General features: G+C 49.0%; 2 protein-coding genes across 4 annotated transcripts; both read right to left on the bottom strand.

Moving 5' to 3' along the window:
* Positions 1-564: 564 nt before the first annotated feature.
* Positions 565-7050, bottom strand: MEAF6 (MYST/Esa1 associated factor 6). 3 transcript variants are annotated; one of them, XR_008484083.1, is made up of 8 exons: positions 6932-7050; positions 6700-6815; positions 6526-6613; positions 5949-5994; positions 5258-5450; positions 2388-2445; positions 1756-1789; positions 565-1318 (listed from the first exon to the last, which is right to left on the bottom strand). XR_008484083.1 is itself a non-coding variant. In XM_054292654.1 (8 exons), exons 1-8 carry the CDS (start codon positions 7025-7027, stop codon positions 1310-1312), a joined length of 612 nt encoding a protein of 203 aa, XP_054148629.1. In that variant the 5' UTR covers positions 7028-7050; the 3' UTR covers positions 565-1309. The 3 variants fall into 3 exon arrangements, 2 of the variants coding, with proteins under 2 accessions (XP_054148629.1, XP_054148630.1); XM_054292654.1 differs by lacking the exon at positions 2388-2445 and adding an exon at positions 2548-2577; XM_054292655.1 differs by lacking the exons at positions 565-1318; positions 1756-1789; positions 2388-2445 and adding an exon at positions 3936-4137.
* A 1620-nt stretch (positions 7051-8670) lies between these two features.
* SNIP1 (Smad nuclear interacting protein 1) lies at positions 8671-14086 on the bottom strand. The gene is made up of 4 exons (XM_054292650.1): positions 13950-14086; positions 13772-13874; positions 11451-12010; positions 8671-10124 (listed from the first exon to the last, which is right to left on the bottom strand). Exons 1-4 carry the CDS (start codon positions 14084-14086, stop codon positions 9860-9862), a joined length of 1065 nt encoding a protein of 354 aa, XP_054148625.1. The 3' UTR covers positions 8671-9859.
* Positions 14087-14151: the final 65 nt, after the last annotated feature.

The raw sequence follows: 14151 nt of genomic DNA, 5'->3' as shown, positions 1-14151 counted from the left end.
CCAGATCACACACAGCCCAAAGCAGAATTCTGCTCCCTCACAATCCCAGACCCCAAACCCAGGGGAGCAGAGGTGCAGCAGAACACACAAACCCTCAGATGTTCCACGGGCTGTGCACACTTTGGGGACTCAGGGACATCCCTGTCCCATGCAGGGGTTACACAAACACATCCCAGCACTGATAAAGCAATTCCCCACAGCTCAGTTCAACAGCAGCAATAAGATTCTGACGTGGCTGCTGCAAGAAGCACCCAGCCATGATTCCTGTCCCTCTCCAGGGACAATCCAACTGCCTCATCCTGATCTGCCAGCAATATTCCCTCACCAGCACAACCATGGACATTCCAGTCATGCCTTGCAGCAGGATCAGCCAAGCTGGAGATCAGAGCCTGGCACTCCCTGCAGAATTTAGGAACAGCTGCCCCAGGAGAGAAAGCACCAAGAGAACACCCAGGGACAAGGAACAGCTCCAGTGCCAAAGGGGAAGAATCCCAGCAAGGCCCCATAAAGCAGGTGGACACTAAAAAGCAGCAGGAGTCAAAGTCTGGACTGAATAAACCATGAGAAGAGACAAACATGGAACTTTTATTGTTTATGTACAAATGACAGAGGTTTGTATTAAAAAGAGAACCCACCCAAAGTCAGCGACAGTGAAGAGCTGGCTCTGAGCTCTGGCCCTTCCTGCACCTAATGCACTGAGGAATATTGGGAGATGGTGTTTAAAATGAAAGAGAAAAGGGTTAAACTGCCTTCTTCTCTGCTTGAGTAAGAATCAAAAGCTGCTCCACAAAATGAAGAACCTTCCACTACACGGACTAAACAAAGAAACCCAAAGTCAACTTGTAACTATACACTTCAGCTTTAAAAAAGGCACAACAAAACCAACAAAATAAAACAAAACCAAAAGAAACGAAACCTGCAAAGCTAAATATCAGCAACAAAAGTAATTTAAGTCTCACAACATGGATGGGACACACTGAATCCTAGCCCAGTTCCAGTGGAAAAGGAAATGCCTCTGTGTGGGTCTGCAGGTGACAGGGGGCAGCAGTGTCAGCCTTTCCAGCAAGTTCCCGACCAAGGTGGAAGCACAGAACAGTCAGGAATTCAGAACTACTACAACTACTACACCACCTTTGTCCTCCTGCAACTCAGATGATTTAAAAATGATGCAAAGTACATGGTCCAGGATTTCCTCCCCCCATCCAAGTCCCTTAGAGTGAGTCACTCCTGCTGCAGCTGCCATCCTGCTTCAGGGCTTCTCAGTGGGGAGTCACAGACCTAAATCCCAGGAGCATCAGCACTGATGGCTCTAGTAGTCCTGCAGAGAAAGGACAGCACACGCACATTAACACCTTCCCACCTCCATTCTGCTCTTGGAGCTGGGGGTCTCAGTCCTCTCTCATCTCACACACCACTGGCTGCAGGCAGAACAGATCTTTCTCTTGTAGCTAAACATTGAAAAGCAGGACCCTGCCAACCTTGAGTATCAACTCAAACCAGATGCTTTTGATGCTCCAGATCATGACAAGAGGATGCAAAGCAGCTTTTTCCATGAGAAGCACACAGGAGCTATCTGTGATCTGGGCTCAGCTGCTGCCACAGCCAGGGGACAATGCTGACCTCACACTGCGACTCCTCAACCATGACAATAAAAACTCAAATGACAGCAGCAGCAGCAGGAGGGTTTTTAAAGCTTGTGAGTCAGCCAGCCCTTCCAGTGAGCAATGAAAACACAGACAGAGCACGGATACTTACGGCTCTTGGCTTTTTGTTTAACTTGAGATCAATCCTGTGGTTGGAAAGACAAGAGAAACGTCCATGTCAATACCTGACCCAACACCAGAGTTACTGCACAGGGCACAGCTAGACAGAGACTATGGTTAATCCATCCACTCCCAGCTGGCTGAGCCAGGGGCTGTGCCCAGGGTTACTGGGCACCAGAGCAGCACAGGAGAGCCGAGTTATTATTTGCCAAAAAGCAGATTCCATCCACTCCCAGACAGAGTTAATCAAGGGGCACAATCAATCACAGGGCACTTAGGCAGTGAACAAGGGGAACTAGGCATGCTTTATGTTAATTTAATCTGCCAGAGGTGTAACTATGCCACAGGTAATTAGCCAGACATAGCGTGAGAGTTATTTACTTGGATAGAGAGAGGAGTTAGGATGACAGGGATTATATGAGCCAAAATTACTGCGTTAAGTACATTTTTCCAAAAGGAAATATCCAAGTCTATACTTATCTCCTTAAGCAGCAAAGCCAAAAGAATCAGTTTTTAAACTAAGTTTTAAAGTTAAAAAGTTTTATCTATTCAAATATGAAACAGAAAGGTAAAGAAGAGTGAAGTTAATTTATAATTTGCTGAAGTTATTAAATAAAATGTTACCTCCATCACGCTTTTCTGTTTTTAAAAAATACTTCCCAGCCTAACCTAATATACATACCTACAATTAAACAGATAAACTAGGGGTTAGCGAGGTCTCAAAAGGCACATCGTGTCTACACACTAACAACACAGCACAAGTACTAATTCAAGTCAAACTTACTCAAAGTCATAATCAAACATGCCAGACGGGCTGAGGGGCAGCATTTGAAAGGAAGAAAGCAATAGAAATTAATATACTAATGAATTAAATCAATTAATTGATTAGCCACCCTAGCAAGATCGCTAAAAAAAAATAAAATGAAATAAATAATAAAGCCAGTGTTCAAACACCATCGAGTTCTTCAGATATCTTAACCAGGACTGGACACAAAAAGCTCCCTGGCTTGGCAATGCAGAGTCCCCCTCCCCACTGGATTTTGGGAACAAGTGTTAGCAGAGGTGGGGTTGGGTCACACAGGGGATTTCAGGAGCTGAAGGAGGGGCAGCGCCAGACCAGGGGCAGGACAGGAACCCAGGAGGGCTTGGGGAACCAAAGTGAGGGGTCAGGAAGCAGGGGAGGGGGCTGGGCTGCCAGGGCAAGGCAAAGCTGCTTCAGGCAGAGGTGACACAGAACTTGCTTTGCTGCCCAACCTGCACTGGGCTGTTTCTCCCACACCCCAAGGCTGCTGTCCCCAGCATGGGGGCCCAGGGACATTGGGCACGAGCTGAGCACTTTGGGGACTGTCCCACCCCCCAGACAAGTGGCCTCCAGACACAGCTGTGCCCACAGCTGGCAGGATTGATCATGGAACCCCATTCCAGCACTGCACTAAGAGCAAACAGCACTGGGTTTGCTCAAACCCAGCCAAGCACACAGAAAATCATCTCCAGCCTGCCTTGCTGTGGTGTGGCATGGAGCAGAGGGACAGCACAGCCCCTGCAGCCACATCTGAGGCACTGTGAGCACCTGGAGCCAGAGGTCCCACAGGGAAAGGCAGCGAGGCTCCTGCAGGGCCCTTCCCCAGCACCTCCCAGAACGGGGCAGCACAACCCAGAGTCGTGCTGGCAAGAGAAAGAGCTTCTGAATAAAGAAAAAAGCCAACATTTCTTTTTATTTTTCTCTTTTGACCCCTCAGGGGACAGACCCACAGGTCTGGCTGGGAGCACCTGTGGGGTTGTAGGGCCTGGAATGCCCTCGCTGCACGTTGTTGCTCGGGGGTTTTTAACCTAAACATATTCGAGAATTGTTTGGTCTTGTCTGCCAAAATTTAGGGGATACTCAGTAACAGCAATCACAATTTGAACAGAGCTTTTATTACAGACAAATTTAATGATCTTTTTATGGTTTTTAATTCTCTATCTGGCCCTGCTAAGCATTACAAACAGTCAGTTCCTGCCTTGCTGAGCCCCTCGGAGTGTCTGAAGGGGCTTGGGAACACAGAGGCTGCCACAGGTGAGCAGGGCAGGGCTGCTCTGTCCAGCCAAAGCTGCACAGGGGGGATGAGAAGGAACCCAGAGCCACACAACCTGTTGGGGGACAGCTTCCCCCCAGCTCCTGTCCCTAAAGACCAGAGCAAAGAGATTTGTGTCAGTTCCAGCACCTGCCCTGCACCTCACCATGTTGTTGGCCATGGTTTGTGCAGGGAGAATATTTTATAATTTGTTTGAAATGGCAGTTTCCTTAAGCTGTACTTCAGTTTTACAGGTTGTTTCTCTGGACTTGTTCACGGATGTGGTTTCCTTGTGTTATTCCTGAACTTCTTCCAAATATCTACAGGCAAAAAAAGAGATTTGAACTTCTTTGGATTCCCAGCTCATGGGGAAGCAAAGGGACATCCAGTCCTTTTGGATATTTGCTCAATTCAGGCTGCTGCAGGAAGGAAATTCTGACCTAAGAATTAAAGACATGCTAATAACTCAACACTTAATGAAGGCAAAAAAGGAGTTAGCATTTTTCAAGCATTGTACCTACCTCGTGTCCCCACCCCACCTGTCCCCAGCCCCCCTTGTAAATTTTACCACTTTACACCCTTTCTCTAATTGCATGGCAGGTCCCTTAAAGAGGAGAGCCAGGCAGAGCAAACAGCTCAGAGCCAGCACAGACTGGCTCTGAGAAAGCTTTTAAAACTAGAAAGTTTTAAAAGCTCCATTACTTCTATGAAATCCTTAAGCCCCAGCTTCAGCAATCCTTCCAGACAGCTCTGCAGTGTCTCCTCTCCAGGGTTTTCCTCCCTCAGGACCTGACTCAGGCACTGTCACAGCCAGGGCCTGGCTGAGGGCACAGGGACCAGCTCACTGCCCTCATTATGCCCCAGGGGCAGAGCTGGACAGGTAAATCCAACCAGAAAAGAGTTCAAGGAATCTGTTCCATGTGAATTTCAGGTCAGTTTAATAACAAACACTCTGAGGTGAAGGTGACACAGCAACTCCTCTATGCCAGCACTGAGACTCGGTTGGGATGTGAGAGCTGGAAGGGGCTGGAGTGGAAATCCAGACACAGGGAGTGTCCAAAACCTCAAAAACATTCCCATTTTCATTCCACCCTCCCTCAAGGCAAGCACTAACATTCCCGTCCTCCTGGGCTCTGCAGAAACCAAGCAGCAAGCTCAGGAGGTCAGGACCTGCTGGAAGGAACAAGCTTTATCCTGGAGAGATGGGAGAGCTGGAGAAGCTGCCCAGCTGTGCCACAGCTGGAGTGAGCACCCTGTGCTGCTTGTTTAACCTCCTCAGCACTCTCCCCTCCTCTTCCAAAACCATGAAAATCCCCAAAAAACTAACCCCAGCTGCCTGTTGGTTATTCCAACGTGTTACTGGTTCCCCTCAGGCAATAAATTCACTCCAGCCCCAGCCAGCCGTCCAGGTGTGGTGAGCAGGCTGCTGGTCCCACTGACCTGTGTCTGTTTTTGTTCTTTCTCTTTTTGTGGCTGCTGTGGTGGCTCCCAGAGGAAGTGGAGGAAGCAGCTTTCTGAGGCTTCACACCCTGCACGGAGCCATCCAGCTCTTCAGCATCCTCCTGGTTGGGCTCATTCTCCTGGTTGTGGAAGTCTGGAGAAGTGTCACTCTCTGTGCCACTGCCCGGCTCCCCTAGAGCAGGACAAAGCCAGGTGAGCACCAGGCTCAGCTCCTGAGCCCAGAGTGGGAGAAACAGCCCCAGAACAGCAGCAGAGGCACCTGAGCCCTGCAGCAGCAGGTGAATCACAGAGCCAGGGAAACAGCACTGCAGGATGGACAGGGGGCTGCTCCCCAGCTCTGAGGAACCACATCTGATTTGGTGCTGGTCACAAAAAGGTTTCTCAGTGTCCTGGAGGTCAGTGGTCCCTCCCCAGGCCTCCTGTGACTGACACATCTACAGATGCAGGGCTTCAGCTCCTCCAGCCTCTTCCTCCACAGAGCACCAAAGCAAATTCAATCCTTTCACACACAACAAAGCCCTCTGAGCCCGGAAGGAACTTGGGAAGCCAGGAGCAGCCTGAGGGCAGCAGAAACAGGGGCTGGGCAGGGGAGCCAGACCCCAGACAGGGCAGAATGGTGGGGAGAGTGTAATTCTTTCCAAATTCAGAGCAAAATGACAAAGGCACTTACGCTTCTCAATGAGCTGGTCCTGCACTCCAGCTAATGCACTGACAGCCTGCAAAACAAACAGGGTGTCAAGGCAAGCAGGGATTCACTTCCCAGGGCTCAAAGCACAGAGCCCAGGTCACACAGACATGTCCCTCTGAAGTGCCCCAAGTGGCACTGGGGGTCTGGGGCAGAGACAAAGCCAGGGGACAGCAGTGACACCAGGGACAGGCACCCTCCCACCTCTAAACAACTGGAAAAGGGGCTCTGGAAGAGGCTGCAGGGTGGGATGGGGATGCTTAGGGCAGGTATGGGATTTCAAATGGGGAAGTCATTCTGCAGGTGATCAGAGCAGGACTGAGGCACCAAGGGACAGGGATGGGATGGGATGGGACGGGATGGCATGAGATGGGGATAAAACAGGAACAGGACTGGGGACAAGGATAGGGATGGGGATAAAACAGGACTGGGGACAAGGAAAGGGATGGGATGGGGATAAAACAGGAACAGGACTAGGGACAAGGAAAGGCATGGGAATGGAGACAAGGGTGAGGACAAGGAAGAGGACAGGGATGGGGACAGGGCTCATCCCAGCACTCACCGCTGCTGAGGTGACCGAGGACTTGCTGAAAAGCCTCTCGGCCTCCTTGAACTTGCGGTTCCTGCGGTCGTTTTTGCTGTTGGAGTTCCTGAAACAGAGACAGGCGCGATGGCGGGGCCGGGCGGGCGGGGGGGCCCGGGCGGGCGGGCAGCGCCTCCTCCGCCCCTCACTCACTTCTGGTTGGTGAGATAGCGATCCCAGCCGCGGATGATGTTGCCGTACATCTGCGTGTCCTCCAGGTAGCTGCCCTCGAAGGCGTAGATCTGCCGCTCCAGGTTTGCCAGCGTCTCCTGCCGGGAAACACCGCCGCGCATGGAGCAGGCCGGGCCGCGCCGCTGCGGCCCCGCCACTGCCCCGGCCGCTCCGCCGCCACCCGCACCGCACCGAGCCCTTCCCCGGTGCTCACCGCCAGCTCCTGCTTGCGTTTCACCAGCTCGGCGAGCTCCCGGCGGGTGTCGGGGATCTGAGGGGGCCCGCCGGCCTTGGCGTGCAGCGCGGCCATGGCGGCGCGGCCTGCGCGGGAGGGGCGGGCGGTGGCGGCGGCGGCCGCCAGGGGCGCTGCTGAGGCGGGAGGGGCGGGGCGATAACCTCACCCTCATTAAACCCTGCACTCCTAATTAATTATCCTGACTATCCTGGGAGGATGAATGGGGCTCAACCAGACACAAATCCTAAAAATCCTAGCTTTTTCTTCCATCTCTCACCTAGGCTGAATAGCAATCATTATCATCTAAAACCCTAAACCTACCCTCCTCAGCTTCTACCTGGCTATCCCCTCAGCAGCCCTGGGAGGATGAATGGAGCTCAATCAAACACAAATCCAAAAAATCCTAGCTTTTTCTTCCATCTCCCACCTCATTATCATCTACAACCCTAAACTTACCCTCCTCAACTTCTACCTATACGCTATAATAACTGGAACCTTTTTCCTCACCCCAAACACAGTCAAAGTCCTAAAGATTTCTGCCCTAATAACTGCATGGACCAAAATTCTGTCAGTAAATGCAATACTCCCAAGGGTTGGAGCGTTCCGTGGTTCTGCCACTAAAAAATTCTGCTAAAAATTCAGATATCCCCCAATTCTGTGGTCTTTAGGGTCACTCTGAAAGGAATGAGGGGTTTATCTTTACAAACAAGCTGTGGGTAGATAAAACCAGCACTGAGAGGTAACAGAAGCAATGGGAAGGATTCCACTGATTGATAAATGATTCCATTTTGAGAGGGATTTGTCTTTACAAACTGTAGGTCTGCTAATAAATAAAATTGGATATTGAGAGATGAAAGAAACAATGGGAAGGATTCTGCTAATTCATAAATGGAATGAGAGGTTTGTCTTTGCAGACAAACTAGGTCTGCTAATAAATATAACTGGGTACTGACATGAAGGGAACAATGGGAAAGATTCTACTGATTGATAAATGGAATGAGAGGGATTTGTCTTCACAGACAAACAGTAGGTCTGCTGATAAATAAAACTGGAAACTGAGAGACAAAAGAAGTAATGGGAAGAAGCATTAATTCCATAGAAATTCCACTGATTGGCACAAGGAAAATAAAAAGGGGGGTATACATTAGAAGGGGGTCTCTATTAGGTGTTCTGGGAAGTTTGTACCTCTCAAGTACCTCAGTCAGTGGGGAAGAGAGGGAAATGCAGCTGGGAAACTGGGATAAAAAGGAGGCTGTGTCCTCTAACAATCTGAGAGACCCCATGGGAAATGCCCCATGGCCTCTCCCTTTATTAGGATAAAGTTCCAGGACTCCTCTGTCTCCTTTTTGGACACAAACCTCATGTGTTTGTGGATTAATTTTCCTAACACCTCCAACCCAAACCCTTCTGTGATCCTATTAAACTGTGTCACTCTGCTCCTCTGCAGTGACACTGGGGGCCACTTTGCCCTTTTGCAGCACAGCAATTCTGTCACCTCCCATTCATGTGAGAACCCTGTCAGGGCACACAGAATAAGCCACCTTGGGGTGAGAAAGGGGAGTGATACAAACCTCCTGTGCTCACAGCTTCTCCAGGGTACAAATTGTGCAGTTTTGAACTTATTTGGTTTCTTTACTGCAGAAACAAGTGCTGAAACTTCAAGTGTTCTGAGGAAAAAAGAACGCTAGAAAAATATTACAACTGAAAGCAATCAAGGCTAAATTTACAAATTGTTTATTTAAAAACCCTTGGAGTAGATATAAAGGAGCTCCTCCTGCTCAAACCCCATCCTACCCATCTGAAACCCCAGAGCAATGCCCCATATTTACACTATCCATGTGTACAACAAGCACCTTTGTGTACAGTCTGTACACAGCAGGGACAAACAGGTGAGACCACAAACACCCAGGTGAGTCAGAGAAGTGTGGGACGCACACATTGAACATAAAGCAACGTTGGAGAGACACCAAAAACTCTGCAACTCCAAGTGAGTGGGATTGGTGCTTCTCTCCCTAAACACTGACTTCTTCACTGTTAAACAAAGGACTTGGGTACCCAAGTTTTTATAAAAAGAGAACTTAAATAGTGCAATCTGGTTAAAACATGTCACCCTATCAAAGGTGGTTCTGTCTGACACAAACAAACCCTGGGGTGGGGTCAGGAAAAAGGGTTCTAGCTTACAACCCAGACACTCCACATCCAGGACAGCTTCAGCATCATGTGTGGGAACAGGGAACTTGGGTCACAGTCTCATCACCTGAAATTCCAGGAACTGTTTAACTTCTGTTTCACATTCCCTTATGATTTCCAGGCGGAATTCCAGTGAAATGCCCGTCCCTCAGTCACCATGAGACAAATTAAATACTAAAAACATACAAACACATGAGAATTTTTGCCACATTTCTGCCATTTTAGCAGTGATCCAGGTAAATTCTCCTGTCAGAACTCCCAACAGGCAGAGGAATTTGGCAAACTACGGAACAGGACGTGCATCAAGTACTTTCTAACTAACCTTTCAGTCTGTAGCATTTTCAAAGGGCTACAACAAAACAAGTCATAAAAATAATTTTCCAGATGCTGTCTGTGTTTGACATGGTTTGCTGGAAGAGTCTGGCAACATCTGTGGAGAGTTTCCAGCACCAAGAGTTTTCACATCCAGGTGCTCTTCGGCTTCTTGGGAGACAAATAAAATAAAAATAAAGCTGTATTTCCTGATATGCAAAACTATCAAACACAAATAACGAGCAAAGCCCCTCAAAACAAACTATGGGAACAGACCAGCAACAGAGAAAGGACTTTAAGGCAACAAGAGGCATCAGTGCTGCAATGCTCCACGTTCACATCCCAGTCCCGTTCCACCGCAAGGAGTTTCCCTCCTCTGCCTCTCCCCAGCTTCTCCCTCCTCCGTTAACTGTCAGACTCCTCCTCCTTCTCCTCATCCTCATCATCGTCCTTGGTGTTGGCCTCAGATTTGTCAGAGGACTCGTGGAGCAGCACGTACTCCCTGCTGCTGAAGCCGAACTTGAGCACGTCCTTCTCCTTGAGTTCGTAGTAGCGCTGGGGCTCGATGCGCTGGTTGTTGAGGAAGGTGCCGTTCCCCGAGCCCAGGTCGATGATGTAGGGCCTCACCCTGCGGCCCACGGTGCCGTCAGCCCGGGTGTACTCCACCAGCCTGCAACAAAACCACTGCTGAGCCACCCGAGACACTGCAAACGTCTTCACAAAGCAGCAGGGGCAGAAATTGTGCTCTGCGGGGAGGTGGCGTTCCATCGGGACTGGAAGATGGCTTACAACTAAGAGTAACTTCTTAACCTATACTGTGAAAACAGGAACTAAACTCACTTTTCTTGCTTATGTAGGAAAAAAACCACAAACTTGCATTATCAAAACCGATTCAAAAATAATTTTAAATTCCTTCCAAACTCCTGCCAGTCCCCAAGCTTTCACTGGCTTATAACTAGGAGCCTTGTAACTTTTTAGCCTATACTGTAAAAACGCGAACTAAACTCAGTTTTCTTGCTTATGTAGGAAAAAAACCTTATATTATCAAAACAGATTCAAAAATAATTTTAAATTCCTTCCAAACTCCTGCCAGTCCCCGAGCTCTCACTGGTACTGGAAGACAGCTTATAACTAAGAGTCTTGTAACTTTTTAACCTCTACTGTAAAAATGTGAACTAAACTCGCTTTTCTTACTTTTGCAGCAAAAAAACCCAACTGAATTATTAAAACCAATTCAAAAAGCTCATCTTAAATTCCTCCCAAACTCCTCCTACTCCCCAAGCTCTCACTGGTACTAGAAGATGGCTTATAACTAAGAGGTTTGAAACTTTTAACCTATACTGTAAAAATGTGAACTAAACTCATGGACCTATGTAAAAAAACCCAAAAAACCCCAAACTGCATTATCAAAACCAATTCAAACCCCTTAAATTCCTCCCAAACCCCCCCTGCCGAGCCTCACCGGTACTGGAAGACGGCGTGCTGCTTGGAGCAGGAGAAGCAGTCGATGGGGATGGGTTTTATTAATCAATAAATCTTTAAAAAGCCTTATAACTGAGTGCCTAATAACCTTTTAACCTATACTGTAAAAACATGAACTAAAGTCAGCTTTCTTTCTTATGTAAAAAAAAAAAAACCCAAAAAATTGCATTATCAAAAATCTCATCAAAGCTCCTCCCAGTCCCTGAACTCTCACCGGTACTGGAAGACAGCCTATAACTAAGAGCCTTATAACTTTTTATCCTATACTTACAAACACAAACTAAACTCGCTTTTCTTTCTTATGTAAAAAAAAAAAAAAAAAAATTGCATTACCAAAACCAATTCAAACCCCTTAAATTCCTTCCAAGCTCCTCCCAGCCCCAAGCTCTCACTGTTACTGGAAGACAGCTTACCCTCTTACCTGTGTAAAAAAAAACCCAAAAAACTAAACTGCATTACCAAAACCAATTCAAACCCCTTAAATTCCTCCCAAACCCCCCCTGCCGAGCCTCACCGGTACTGGAAGACGGCGTGCTGCTTGGAGCAGGAGGGGTGGTCAATGGGGATGTCGGCGATGCGGCGGTGCCGGCCCAGCAGGTAGGCGCTCTGCCTGTGGATGTACATCACGGGCAGGAACTCGTCGTTCTTGAAGGGGTACAGGCGCCAGCGCGTCTTGGGGATGCGCGCCTCGGGCGGCTCGCTGTACTTGATCACCACGCCCCGGAAGGTGTTGCTGTCCTCCAGCAGCGCCCCCGACAGCTCGAAGCTCGGTTTCTCCTTGTTGGCGGCGGGTTTTTCTTTCTGTTTGCTGTCTGACTGCCAGGGCTCAGCGTTGGGCTCGCCCTGCCGGTGTTCTCGCCTCCTCTCGTTGTGCAGCTCCCTCTCCGCCTGCTGCTCCCGCAGGTTCTGTGCGTCCCGCTCGTGGCCGCGAGCTCCGGGGTTCTTCTTCCTGTCTGAGTGCTCCTTGTGCCTGTCCCTGTCCCCGCTCCTGTCGCGGTCCCGCCGCTGCTCCTGCTCTGCTGGGTGCCTCTGCTTCCTCTCCTCCTTCACCCTGCCACAGTGATCCTCCCGCTCCTGCAGGGACAGCCAGAGTCAAACAGCAGCTCAGCTACTCAGCCTTTGGAAAATCGGCACCTTATAACTAAGTAGAACTTGTAACTTTTTAACTTATGCTGTAAAAATAGGAACTAAACTCATTTACCTATGCAAAAAACTAAACTGCATTATCAAAACCAATTCAAAACGCTTAAATTCCCTCCAAACCCTGCCCACTTGCTGAGCTCTCGCTGGTACTTGAGGATAGCTTTTAACTAAGAGCCTTGTAACTTTTTAACCTGTAAAAACATGAACTTTTAAACTGTAAAAACATGAACTAAGCCCACTTACCTATGCAAAAAAACCAAAAAACAACTGCATTATCAAAACCAATTCAGAACCCTTAAATTCCCTCCCGACCCTGCCCAGTCCCTGAGCTCTCACTGGTACTTGAGAATAGCTTATAACTAAGAGCCTTGTAACTTTTTAATCTAAACTGTAAAACCATGAACTAGATGCTCTTATCTATGAAAAAAAAAAAAAAAAAACAAACAAAAAACAAACTGCATTATCAAAACCAATTCAAACATAATTTTAAATTCCTTCCAAACTCCTGCCAATCCCCAAGCTCTCACTGGTACTGGAAGATGACTTATAACTAAGAGCCTTGTAACTTTTTAACCTGTACTGTAAAAATGTGAACTAAACGCTCTTACCTATGTAAAAAAAAAAACAAACCCAAACAACAAACTGCATTGTCAAAACCAATTCAAAAATCATTTTAAATTCCTTCCCAACTCCTCCCAATCCCAAACTCTCACCGGTACTGGAAGACAGTCTTGCAACTTTTTAACCTATGCTTACAAACACAAGCTAAACTCACTTTTCTTACTTATGTAAAAAAACCAACTGCATTATCAAAAGCAATTCAAAAATCATTTTAAATTCCTTCCAAGCTCCTGCCAGTCCCCAAGCTCTCACTAGTACTGGAAGATGGCTTATAACTAAGAGTCTTGTAACTTTTTATCCTAAACTGTAAAAACCTGAACTAAACTCACTTACCTATGTAAGACAAAAAAAAAAACTTCTGCATTATCAAAACCAATTGAGAAATCATCTTCAATTCCTACAAAACCCCTCCCATTGCTGAGTCTCACTGATACTGGAAGATGGCTTATAACAAAGAATTTTGTAACTTTTTAACCTGTAAAAACATCAACTTTTAAACTGTAAAAACATGAACTAAACAGCAGCTCATCTACCTCGGCCTTTTAGAAAATCCCAATCCCACACACTGGGAAAACACATACTGAAGTGTCCCTCCCTCGTGTTTGAGGCATGGGGAGGAACAGCCATGGTTGTGCACACAAGGGAAATAAATGAGGATGCAGTGCTGAACAATCCATTGGTGACCCTGCAAATGGCATCGATGCAGACATACAGGGAGTATTTACACAGGAGGCAGAAAGGGTTTTGCCATCTTGCTGGGGTGCAGCTCTGACACCACCTGGAACAGATTTCCCTGCCAAACCACTTGGGTTCCCGCAATTTGCATGGAATAAAGCGCCACAAACAGGCGGTGCAGCCTGCTCTGGGGAAAGGATGCAGCTCCCTGTGCTGTGGCACCGGCAGGGCTCGGAGAGGAGATCCAGGCATGGGTGGCACAGCTGAGCTGGACAGCAGGAGCTCCTGACTCCCCAGACACGGCACACCGGGCAGGGCCCTGTCTGAACCGACTTTCTGTGCCCGCCAGGCCGAGTCCCGGGAACCGGGCCCCGCTGCACCGACAGCCCCGCTCACCTGCTTCACCCTCACGGCGCCGTGGTGCGGGCTGTGGCTGCGGCTCCTCCTGCCTCGCGGCGAGCGGCTCCTCCTCCCGGACCTGCTCCTCCGCCGCGGCGACCTGCGGAACAACGGGAGGGGTTGAGCGGCGGGGCCGGGCCGAGCGTGGCGGGGCCGAGCGGCTGGGCCTCCTCACCTGCTGCCCGCGCGCGGTCCTGCCGGGCCCCGCCGCTCCTCGCTCGGGCTGCGCCGGGGGCTGCGCCGCTCGGCCTTCACCGCCACCTCCCGCCGCCGCCGCCGCTCTCTCCGCCGCTCCTCCGCCGCGGCCTCCATGGCGCCCGTCCCGACGGAAGTGCCGCCACTTCCGGCCTGCCGGTACTTCCGGCCCGCCGGCGCTT

Source organism: Melozone crissalis, unplaced genomic scaffold, assembly GCF_028551555.1.
Source record: "Melozone crissalis strain CALT ecotype California unplaced genomic scaffold, PUWL_Pcris_2 ptg000111l_1, whole genome shotgun sequence".
In the NCBI taxonomy this organism is placed as follows: domain Eukaryota; kingdom Metazoa; phylum Chordata; class Aves; order Passeriformes; family Passerellidae; genus Melozone; species Melozone crissalis.
This window is presented reverse-complemented; position numbering and strand designations above follow the sequence as displayed.

Bases quoted from the DNA above. Each gene is read 5' to 3' on its own strand.
- MEAF6 (XM_054292654.1), bottom strand. From the start codon at position 7,027: ATGGCCGCGCTGCACGCCAAGGCCGGCGGGCCCCCTCAGATCCCCGAC. The intron at 6,816-6,931 runs GTGAGCACCGGG...GTTTCCCGGCAG, and splicing joins AACGCAAGCAGGAGCTGGCG to GAGACGCTGGCAAACCTGGA. The intron at 6,614-6,699 runs GTGAGTGAGGGG...TCTCTGTTTCAG, and splicing joins CGCTATCTCACCAACCAGAA to GAACTCCAACAGCAAAAACG.
- SNIP1 (XM_054292650.1), bottom strand. From the start codon at position 14,086: ATGGAGGCCGCGGCGGAGGAGCGGCGGAGAGAGCGGCGGCGGCGGCGG. The intron at 12,011-13,771 runs GTGAGCGGGGCT...CTGTCCCTGCAG, and splicing joins GCGCCGTGAGGGTGAAGCAG to GAGCGGGAGGATCACTGTGG. The intron at 10,125-11,450 runs GTGAGGCTCGGC...GTTTTGTTGCAG, and splicing joins CACGCCGTCTTCCAGTACCG to GCTGGTGGAGTACACCCGGG.